The sequence below is a fragment of the Abrus precatorius genome, unplaced genomic scaffold (assembly GCF_003935025.1).
Source record: "Abrus precatorius isolate BTA unplaced genomic scaffold, Abrus_2018 Scaffold8, whole genome shotgun sequence".
NCBI classification, from domain to species: Eukaryota; Viridiplantae; Streptophyta; class Magnoliopsida; order Fabales; family Fabaceae; genus Abrus; species Abrus precatorius.
The window spans coordinates 24,977,437-24,989,485 of NW_020874428.1; the positions used below are offsets into that span (position 1 = coordinate 24,977,437).

Below are 12,049 nucleotides of genomic sequence, written 5' to 3' on the forward strand. Positions count from 1 at the left end.
AGATCCAGGGGCTCAACAGTATTGATAATTTGATATGAATGGATTTAAGGGAATGATTGATTCATGACTAGGGATAATTTAACCAACAAGAGGTCATTAAACTTCATCATGATCTTAAATCAAAGTGATAATAGATACATAGAAAGTATCAATAGACGCTTTCTCAAATACCCTTTTTTCTTATGATGTGCTGTTTTAGACTCGATTAACATGTTACTGTAATAAAAAGGTTAGGACTAATTAAAAAATTATACTAGCTAAATAAGTTTAAGGTTACACACAAACATTACATGAGACTAAAAATGTCATTTTAGCAAGAATCAACTCTTCTTAAAAAGCTTAGATTTGTGGGTGAAAATTTATGAATGACTTTATTACATCTCTAACATTTTCCTGTCTCTGGTTTGTTGCCAAACTTTCAACACCACAACAAATTATCAACATGGCAAAGGCACTCAAATTATTGTGAATGCAAAAGAGTCGATGTTGTCAGATCACTCAAATTGCATGATGTGTGTTTCCTAGTGAGGTTGATATAGTGTGTTTTGCAACTCTAAATCATGGGTACCCCTTTATTGGTTACAAAACGAACAATTCAAGAGAAATTACAAGGATTGGTTAACACATTCATTCAGTTTCCTTGTCTCTTTGTCACGCCTCTCTTTTCTCATTTCCCTTTCCACATTCAATCATTTCTTCAACAATGATCAAGAACTTCCCAAACATGCACCAGTTTATGTGACTAAATTGGGCCTCTCTTGTCCCAACTGAGTGAAAGGCTGTCTCCCAACTGCTGTATAATCTCATATGAAACAGTTCCCTCAGAAACCAATAATTTCTTAACGTAAATCAAGTAGCATACTATTGGCATGTTCCATTTAAATATATTTAGAGTGGTGTTTATTTCAGCGTTACTAATTAGATCCATGTTAACGTATTTTCTAACGTGAATCCAAACACATGGTATAATGAACAGATAAAAAATTTACTACACTATCTGATAAAAAGGATAAGATCAAAGTGAATCTTCAGTGTTTTGTCACTAAAGATTTCAACTAAACTTACTGCATGACCATGAAAATATGGGTGTACAAGTATTTAATATATGATATTGAAAGTTTTGATTTGTTTAAAATAGTTGGTTACTAAATAATTTTTGTAATTTTTATATGATAAATATGTTTTTTAACAAACAAAACATACAATATTATTTTTTATACATTTCATACTAGTAAGTTTATCTACACGTTTTATTAGCATAGTAGTTTATGTAATTAATAATTTTATTAAAAATATATATTAACTTTTAAAATTATATTCTTAAAATGTGATATAGGAAAAGTCACTTGACCTAAAATAATTTGAGAATTTTTTCATTTAAAAATAAAGATTAAAATTTAATTTAATATATGATTATACTATTAAATACGTGAATCAACTAGCAAAAATTATTTTAACTTATGGTCGTTTGTATGTAGCCTACAATAATCCTACTTGCTTCAAAATTTATCTTTAGTTTAACTTATGAGTTTAAATCTCATAAATGTAATTATATAAAAATGTGATACATTAAAAAAATGTTTAGATTACTTTATTATTGTAATATTTATATAATGGAAACCATATAATTATCGTGAATTTACAAAACAATATAATATATTACACTAATAATATAAATAGTCTATATTAATTTTATATAATAACAAAAGTATCCAATAATATAATACGTCATATTTTTCAATGAAAATGTGCAACGTATACAATCTAGTTTCTATTAAACTAACGTTATGTTAATAAAAACAAACTTAACGTCGAACTATTAATATAAGCCTTTTATCTAATGCATTGGTTTTTTATTAATAACTTTAAACTTGACGTAATACTAAGATGATGCATTGTTATTATGCTTTTTCACCAACTCCAACTATGTTTAATTAGATCAGTTAATTTTGCATTCACAAATACTTCTACTAAACTGTTAAAAAAAGTTTTTTGTTTTAATATTTCTGCAAATATAACCACTTAAAAATTTCCAAAAGTAGTAAATGTCTCACATTTAAATACAAAAATATATCATTTATCTCAACATTTGTATATGTAAAAATATAAAACTTTATTTGTACGATCGTGTTAATATATATATATATATATATATATATATATATTGGGAAAATAATAATTTTATTAAAAAATGTAATATTTAATGTTATTAATATATTAAATATTATGATATTTAATAAAAATTACTGCATATAATTTTTTATCATGTGTTAGGTATAAAAAGAATATTTTGTATATCACTTTTTTAACTAATGTGTAAATACATTTACACTATTTATTTATGTGAGGATAAGTTATTAAAAGGATAACGTTTCAAATAGTTAATACAATTAAATTAATTTGAATACCACAGTGTTATATGCCGAGTTACTGATCGTTAAATTACAATTAAAAAAAAAATATTTAGGTAACGTCCATTTTTAATAGGCACTTGACGATGGAAACGATAAACAGATTTATTATAAACTTTAAACTTATCTGAACAACTGCTTTGGAGCGTTTACACTGCGTGGGGCCACTTTTTCTTAGAAACGACACTGAAACTTATTTCCATGGATAAAGCTTAAACCAATAATGTACCTAACTCTCGCCGTGAAATTTTTACTGTTAATTTTATATTTTATACTATTATAACATTATTATCTTAGAAATATAAAAATAAACTAATTATTTTTAAACTCTTGAAGTCAATTTTAAAAATTGATATTAACAAACAGCCTAATGGAAAATTCAATACCATTCATTTCTATCCGTATACTGTGTCCAATCGTTGATTTATTTATTTATTTCAAATCGATTGTAAGATATCTTAACTACAAAACAAACAACCTTAAAGTTGATAATAAAAAAAATCATTATATTTGACTGGCTAAGGCGTTTTAAGATGTTCATGAATTAATAAAAAGAAAAAAATAAGGAGAAGTAGCCGTTAGGAAAGGAAAGAAACGTCTACGATTGTGTCTCTTTCTATTTCTCTCTCTCTTTGACCCTACATCGTCGTGTCACATGCTGCCAACCAAACACAATTCAATGTTGGGAATTTGTCAATTTAGAATTCTAATTTTTTATTGTAATTATATTTCCATTTTTTTACCATAATAATGTTGTGTTATGAGGATAAAATCACCAAAAAATAATTACAAAAGATTCATCGTATACAGAAAGTAATGGTAAGAATATTCAGTCTCAACTTTGTTTTAAACCATCCAAATTTGGTTAACTATTTTCAGACACTCGTTTTTCTTCTTATAATTAATTATTATTAATATTTCGTTTTCTATCACTTTCATTTATGTTCATGCAGTATTTATATACAGGTAATGGTCGACATAGTGTTTATGAGTTGGCACAAATCTTACCTCACTTGACTTGACGTGCCGCTACAGATTATATATCCTAACGTACCCCTTTGAAAAGAAATGCCATAAAGTTTGTAACTTTTGGCGATTGCTGACTTTTTGGCTTCTGGGTTTTCTCCCTGTGCTCGGTTGAACTAATAACACTGTCAGTGTGATAAACTCAATTGGGTTGAAGAACTACTTTCTGCTGCTTCATCTTTTTGCCTTTGGGAGTTTCTGCTGGGAATTGTTGTGGTGACAAGGTAATGTACCAAACGAAGTGGATCTGAAGTATAATGGTCGTGGAAATCTTACAGCAGCTTTTTTTTTTTTGTTTAAGTGGTTCTAAATGTAAATTTTTGCTGAGTGTTTGAATTTTGTGTGAGTTCTGTTCATTTCATCGGTTGATAAGATGACTGGAAGAACAAAACATGCCATAAAGTTTGAAATTTTTGTTTTTGTTTTTGGTTTTGCTTGAGAGGGGAATTTAGATTCTTAATCGGTTATGGATAACACAAAAACGTATCCTTTGGATACCTGCTGTACATTTTAGAAGCGGCTTATAGTTTGGCCACGGAGAGATTGTGAGAGAAGGGCTAATTTGTACTTACTTCTGTACTAGAAGATATGAAATTGGTTGAAATTTTGGGTGAAGAAGGGGGAAAAAAAAGACTCAGTTGATTTTTGTTTAATTTTTCAGCCTTCCCCTCCTCCCAACTTTTTTTGTTATTTTTTAATATTATGGTTTTTGTTTTGTCTGTAAAATCACAAGAAAAGTAGTTCAAATACAAAATTTACATCAGCTCTCAAATCAGATGTTCAACCTTCATGTCATTCTCTGCTTTGTCTTATATTCTACCTATCACTGTTGCAAACAAAGGTCATACTTTTAAATTCAATTCTTATAAAAAGAAAGGTATTGATTTTGACATAATGCTTGTTTGTATATTTTGCAGGGAATAACTTATTCTTCACAAGTTGACGTATACTTATGGCTTCTCTGGGTGATATAGGACTAGCAGCAGCAATAAACATCCTTAGTGCATTTGCTTTCTTACTGGCATTTGCCATACTTCGGATACAACCTATTAATGATAGGGTGTATTTTCCAAAATGGTATTTGAAGGGTTTAAGGAGCAGTCCATTGCAAGCAGGGGCATTTGTGACCAAGTTTGTCAATTTAGACTTCAAGTCATATGCAAGGTTCTTGAGCTGGATGCCTGCAGCATTGCAAATGCCAGAACCTGAACTAATTGACCATGCAGGCTTGGACTCTGCTGTTTACTTGAGGATCTACTTACTTGGGTATGCTCTGATAAACCATTCTTTGCAGCAATTTGTGGATGTCTATCTGTTATTTATTGTTGTTGAACTTATATGTTTCAGTCATTTAACATCCTAGTTACATAAACATTAATTTGCCAGGCATTGATGCCCGTCAATATTTTTTTTGCATCACAAGAGAATTAGAGATATTACACTATTAGATTAAAAATGTAAAAAAAAAAAAAAAATCTCAAAAATAGAAAAGAACTTTAAAGTTACTTAAATGCAGCAGTAGAAAATTAACAGGTAAAGTAGGATTTAGGATAAATTTGCTTAATATATAGGGAAAATTATGCAACTTAAGACAACCAGTGTCACCAGGTACCACCTTAATAGTTAATACCCATCCCCCTTGTTAATAAACGGGAAGAGAAAATCAATCATTTATTTTGCCTGCAGGTATGGGTTAATTACGGGTCAAGTTTGCATTTTATTTGCCAGCCATAGTCAATTTTTCAGTTCATAATATAATCATCAATAATTGTCAATTTGTGGTTAACTTTCCGGTATTCAAGTTCAACACTGATTTTAGAGCTGCTTAGTACATACTGTCCCCAGGGCTTATGATTTAATTTTGCCAAGCAACCATATATATCCTTACTATCTTTTTGGATAATTGGAGAACGGGAACTTCTGATAAAAATATTTACCATGGCTTTTTTTTCCTTCACACTAAATTTATTATAACAGGAGTTTATTTTCAGAATTGTCCCATTTTTTAGTTCCAAGGTTACTTTTATCATGTCTTTTATTTCTTACTAACTGCATCCTCTTACCCCATTGCAGGCTTAAAATATTTGTCCCAATTGCATTCCTAGCATTTTCTGTTATGGTTCCTGTCAATTGGACAAATAACACTTTGGAGAGTTCAAATTTGACTTATAGTAGCATAGATAAGCTTTCTATTTCAAATATTCCAACTGGATCAAATAGGTATGCAAACTTTTCAACTGGTAATATTGTATGTTTTATTTTCTAACTTTCTTTGGCTGTTTTTATCTTCTATTATTTAATAAGAATTTTCTAATGACATCCTTGTTTCTTAAGTTAAAAGAAATACATATTAGTATTAGTATGTTACTTGCATGCATAAGCTTGTGACACGTGTGTAAATGCAAATTTTTCCATGTATGCATGTTTACCTTCCAATACTTGTTGCATGTATTGCAGATTCTGGACACATTTGGTAATGGCTTATGCTTTTACCTTCTGGACATGCTATATCTTGAAAAGGGAGTATCAGATAGTTGCAATGATGAGATTACGTTTTCTAGCATTAGAACGACGCCGTCCTGACCAATTTACAGTAAGATCAAGTTTTATCACTCTGACAAATGTGTTCATAATCATAGTAACACTGCTGTCATACGGATTTATAAACAATAACTGGTAAAATCCTCCCGTCTCCAAAAATCTGACAGTGAAAGTGTATTCTTCAGATTTCAATTGCACCTTCCTACTTTAAAAGATATAGAGGGACAGCTTTAAGACAATAAACTTTGTCCTTAACGCCCCTCCCCCCCAGACAAAAGCTAGGTGAATACTATGTTTATTTTCAGTCTTCGACTGATTACTATAAAAATTCAGTTAATTTGATTTCAATTGAAATTTTCAAGCATTGATGATTGCTACAGAATATACAACTATCTGCTATACCAAAGTCACAGGGCTTCTAAAATAACTCTACCTTTCCATTTTGTTCTCCCATGTTGCTCCTTCAAGCAATTGCTGACCATTTGTGCAGGTACTGGTTAGGAATGTGCCACCCGATCCTGATGAATCAGTCGGTGAGCTTGTGGAACATTTCTTCTTGGTCAACCATCCAGATCACTATCTAACTCAGCAGGTCCAATCCTTTTTTGTTATGATAGCACAAGCCAAATTATGTTTCTTTGTTTTACAGCCTGTGATATGATTGTATAAATCTTGACTGTATTAAAATAATAAACTTTACCTGGTAGAACATCACATTTTGACCGTGTTCAACTCGACAGTTATTGCCTAAAACTACAAGGAGTAAATAATAAGATCTGGCACTACTATTCAAGTTTGGGTGCGGATGTGTTGGTTTCAAATAAGTTAGCGTAAATTTCAGTGCAAAATTGTTGTTGATAGTATATTTGATGAATTTTCTCTCCTGTTTTTTCTGTTAACTACAAATTATACATATTGGGCAGGAAGTTTCAAGTGACACTTTTTATGTCAACTTTTATCTTTGTAGCATGATTGAGTCCATGGCCCAGATTTATGCTAAGTGCGCTGTTGAAATGGATTTAGCTAGGACAGACCTTGAACTCAATGAGATGACCTCTCATTATTAAATAAAACACCATGCCAGTTAGTTTCGTTTGATTTTACTGATATAATACTGGGTTATCAAGTTCAACCCCATTATAACCCTTCCATCACATAGCATAAATTCTGTAAGGTTGTAGTACCTTTGTTGTTTTTTTTTCTTACTTTTGATGATTTTTCTTCAGGTTGTTTACAATGCAAAGAAACTTTCTAGTCTAGTTGCTAAGAAGAAGAAAAAGCAGAATTGGCTTGACTACTATGAACTTAAATATTCTAGAAATCAATCCATAAGGCCATATAAGAAGGTATTCCATATCATCGTCCATTTTTTCTTTCTCTTCAGCATAAGCTCATGCCATTTTTCTTAAGGTATTCCATTTCTTTTTCCTCTTGCTCTATGTAATTCCACTGTTAACATTGTGCTTGCAGACTGGTTTTTTAGGTCTTTGGGGTAATAAAGTGGATGCGATTGATTTTTATACTGCTGAAATTGAGAAATTATCAGAAGAAGTAAGGCAGTACCTTCTCTGCTTATTTTGCAATTGCCACTAGGATTGAATGTGTTTCCTTTATAATGTCATCACATACAAGTCCATGGCCCATGATTTTTTCTTAGGAATTAAAATTCTTTAAAGTTCATGCTGTGTGACATACATTGTAATTTCTGTTGGAGAGAATATAAACCCCTTGCCTTGCTTGCATGAGGCTCCCACCTAAGGGAGTTTAGAGAAGCTAAGATGCTGCAAGCTAAGAGATTGTTTACTTGATTTGAACCTTCAGGGCACAAAGCTGCAAACCTTACCATTAAGCCAAGGCTCACCCTCGTAGATTAAAATTGCTATTACCAAAAACTAATTTCTACTATTTAAGGTTTTGGAATGGTTAAATTTGAATTTATTAATTATAATATTTTAACACAACCTCTAATATGAAAATCCCTAATAGAAGCTGCACAAGAATTTAAGGATCATATTAAGTCAAATCAAAAGGGAAGTAAAAGAAGACATATACATGTTCCATGAGGATAAAAATGACACATGGATTCTATTTAAAAATGAAAGGGAAAGAAAAGAGACAGGATGTAAAAGGTAAACACAGATATTTGGAAATATTGATATTGTGTAAATAAAAAGAAGTATTATTCCATTTTCAATTGTGAAAGAAAAGAAAAATGAAAGAGACATGATCTAATTATCATGCCATATCGCATGCATGCATACTTATCTAAAATGGTTTTCTTACACCTAAAAGAGAATAAGAAATATTGTCTATCAGTTGTGTTTGCACACTTATTTAAAATTGTTTTCTTTCACCTAAAACAACATACGAAGTCTTGTCTATCAATAGTGTTTCTTCTATGATGTTATTCCAACAGAATTTATGTCCTCATATTTGAAATTCAAATATTTGCTTATAATCATCAGTATACATATTTCTACAAATTGTTATATATGTTTGTGCATAATTTTTCTGGAAGAAATTATTGAATTGTTCATTAAATGAAAATTGTATATTTGATTTAATTTGGCGTTCCTCTAAACTTCCAGATAGAGTTGGAGAGAGAAAAGGTGATGAAGAATTCTAAATATACAATGCCAGCTGCCTTTGTTTCCTTCCGAACTCGTTGGGGTGCAGCTGTTTGTGCACAAACTCAACAATCCAGAAATCCAACAATATGGTTGACTGAGTGGGCTCCAGAACCTCGTGATGTGTATTGGGATAACATGGCAATACCATATGTTTCACTCACAATAAGGAGGCTTATAGTCGCAGTTGCTTTCTTCTTTCTGACTTTCTTTTTCATGATTCCCATTGCATTTGTACAGTCACTTGCTAACATTGAAGGCATTGAAAAAGCAGCACCTTTCCTGAAATCTTTTATTGAAATGTAAGTGTCAGTTATTTTTTCAATGTCATTATCCTCTTCCTTGTTAGCATTAATAGAATACATATTTCTGTTTGTTGGTTGACTTTGTAAACAAAATTTATTGAATAATTTGAAAACCTTTTACTACTTTTATGATTGCAACCTAGTACAATTACAACCCAGAATATGTTGGAAGTTTTATGTCTTCCACTGACAGAGTGTGATTAAAAACAAAATTTTACAGATAACCCTGTTGCTTGGCTCTTTGATACCTTATAGGATTTCATGGTAGAAACTTATCTTTTTCTTCTCTTTTATTGTAGAAAATTCATAAAATCTTTTATTCAAGGTTTCCTTCCTGGGATTGCTTTGAAGATATTCCTCATGTTTCTGCCATCAATTTTGATGATAATGTCCAAGTTCGAAGGATTTATAAGTGTGTCTGGTCTAGAAAGGAGATCTGCCACAAGATATTATATCTTCCAGTTCATTAATGTATTTCTTGGGAGCATAATTACTGGGACTGCATTCCAACAACTAGATAAATTTATCCATCAGTCTGCCAATGAGTAAGTCCGCCACATATATGCACCACTATTACAATAATTAAGCATCTTCAACTCTAGCAGGCATTTCAAATTTTTAAAAATGGATTTTTCATTTTATTTTCATGTATATTAGCGATTAAGTTAGAAGACATTATATCTTGAATTCATCAATGTTCATTCACTCTGGTTACTGTGGTTAGTTGGCTAGAACTTACATGTTCAGAAAAGTCATAAAACAATCGTAGAAAAATCTGTTTTTCATCTGAATCATCAGTGTAATTCACATTATATTTTCATTAGGTGGTAGTGACGTAAACTGTATTATTGCATCGCATGAACTTGATTGGCATTCCCCTGACTTTCCTTTTCTTTCCTCATTAAAATTGAGCCAAAAATAAGAACAAGCAAATGGCACATGCAAGGTTAGGTTTGTCTAAACTCTAAAATTTTTGGCCTAGTATAAAGTCAATAAGGGTGGACACAACTAGTTGGATTTAACAACATTAACTCAGAAGTATTAAGATAGGATTCATGGTGGTCTCTTATTGATTTGTCATTTGTAAGTAGTGTTGTCTTTTGGCATGCCTTAGGGAAACTCTCCTGCACCTGAACTTGTAATAACCTAAAGTAAAATAGTCAAGGTTTCAAATAGCTTTTAATTTTCCAATTTCTTTTAGAATTGCATAATTGTGTTCCATAGATCTCAGCATGTCTAGACTTGTACATGTTTTCTTCATAATGTAAACATATGCTATGTATGCAGAATTCCAAAAACAATTGGTGTCTCAATTCCAATGAAGGCGACTTTCTTCATAACTTACATAATGGTGGATGGGTGGGCTGGATGTGCTGGTGAGATTTTAAGGTTGAAGCCGTTGATATTTTATCACTTGAAAAATTTCTTGTTAGTGAAGACTGAAAAGGACCGTGAAGAAGCAATGGATCCTGGGACATTTGGCTTCAATACAGGCGAACCTCAAATTCAACTTTATTTCTTACTCGGCCTTGTGTATGCTGTGGTCACACCATTTCTGCTTCCATACATCATAGTGTTCTTTGGTTTGGCATATGTCGTCTACCGTCATCAGGTAAAAGCTGGCTCATGGAAGAAGGTCTTCTGTTGTGATGCATTTATGATTATGGTTTTACATACTTACCATTGACACAAAGTTACAATACAAAGTGTAATTGTATTTATGATTATGGTTTTATAATGAAATCAGTAGATCATGATGCACAAATGCACAGCTTTTAAACAAGGGTAAATGATGTTAGCTTCAATGCATGGAACTTAAGTGTGCTCTTAATTCTTTTCATTTACTTACCATGTTTATGCTTGGAATTCTTATCTAATATTAATGCTTGAAATTGAATGGCAGATTATAAATGTTTACAACCAAGAGTATGAGAGTGCAGCAGCATTCTGGCCTGATGTCCATGGCCGTATTGTATTTGCATTAGTGATCTCACAGCTTCTGCTAATGGGATTGTTGAGTACAAAGGAAGCTGCTAACTCAACTCCATTGCTCATCACTCTCCCAGTTTTGACAATATGGTTTCACCTGTATTGCAAAGGAAGATATGAACCTGCTTTTATTAGGCATCCATTACAGGTTAGTCTTGATATTGCAATTGGCATACAGTTTTTGACTTTTGCTCTCAATGCTTTCAGCAAGCAAGCAAACAAAAATTAAGTTTTAAGGACAGCCTTTGTTTTGAACATGCTTTTTTTCTCCTACTCTTGATCCTGACATCTTAGATCAGCCACTGCTTTACCAAATTCATGTTATTAATTCTCTTGTCATGTGGTGTGAAATTCAGGAAGCAATGATGAAAGACACATTGGAGCGTGCAAGAGAGCCAAACTTCAATTTGAAAGAGTTCCTTCAAAATGCATATATCCACCCAATTTTTAAAGGAGATGAAGACAGTGACAGTGAAGTAATGAGTGAAAAGTGGGAGGAACAAGAGCCTGTACTTGTCCAAACAAAACGCCAGTCTCGGAGAAACACACCATTGCCCAGCAAACATAGTGGTTCATTAGCAAGTGAGTGAGCTGGACTTGATGAAAATTACATGTTTGGATAGTTTATCATTCACTCTAAATCGCTCCTACAAACAAGCATTGGTCCATGATATCCAAACTCTTCTTTTTTGTATATAAATCATAAGCAAGGGAATTTTGCAATGAAGTATATATACAAGAGAAATAGTCATTTTAACAGTTTTACCTATTCCTGTTTAGGTCAGTATAAGAAATTTACTAGTACTATTGTTTCGTCACGTTGAGGGTGATTAAGAGAGGGGAGAAAATGCATAGAAGATCAAACTTCCTTTGTAACAAATGAAATACAATAAAATAAATTAAAATTTGACGTATTTTAATTTTAATATTAAAGATCAAATAAGCTTATTTGCAAATTTAATATTGTTATAATTGCTGCATAACAATGTTAAACTGCTCATACGATACATGTTTTTTGAAAGCGATCACTTTCGTGCAAACTGGAAACAAATTAGGTGGCTGTAGGAAATATTTGATGTAAATCATTCCGCACTTCAAGTAAGACATTTTTAACCGAACAAATTAAATGGTTTTCACTATACGCCATTGT

The 12,049-nt window shown here is 31.7% G+C and overlaps 1 protein-coding gene across 1 annotated transcript; it reads left to right on the plus strand.

Moving 5' to 3' along the window:
- The first annotated feature begins 3,490 nt into the window (after nt 1-3,490).
- On the plus strand, nt 3,491-11,814 carry LOC113846016 (CSC1-like protein At3g21620). Its single transcript, XM_027473809.1, has 12 exons — nt 3,491-3,661; nt 4,355-4,703; nt 5,511-5,657; nt 5,895-6,030; nt 6,469-6,570; nt 7,205-7,324; nt 7,449-7,529; nt 8,567-8,907; nt 9,210-9,455; nt 10,198-10,522; nt 10,814-11,047; nt 11,256-11,814. Exons 2-12 carry the CDS (start codon nt 4,390-4,392, stop codon nt 11,487-11,489), a joined length of 2,280 nt encoding a protein of 759 aa, XP_027329610.1. The 5' UTR covers nt 3,491-3,661; nt 4,355-4,389; the 3' UTR covers nt 11,490-11,814.
- Nucleotides 11,815-12,049: the final 235 nt, after the last annotated feature.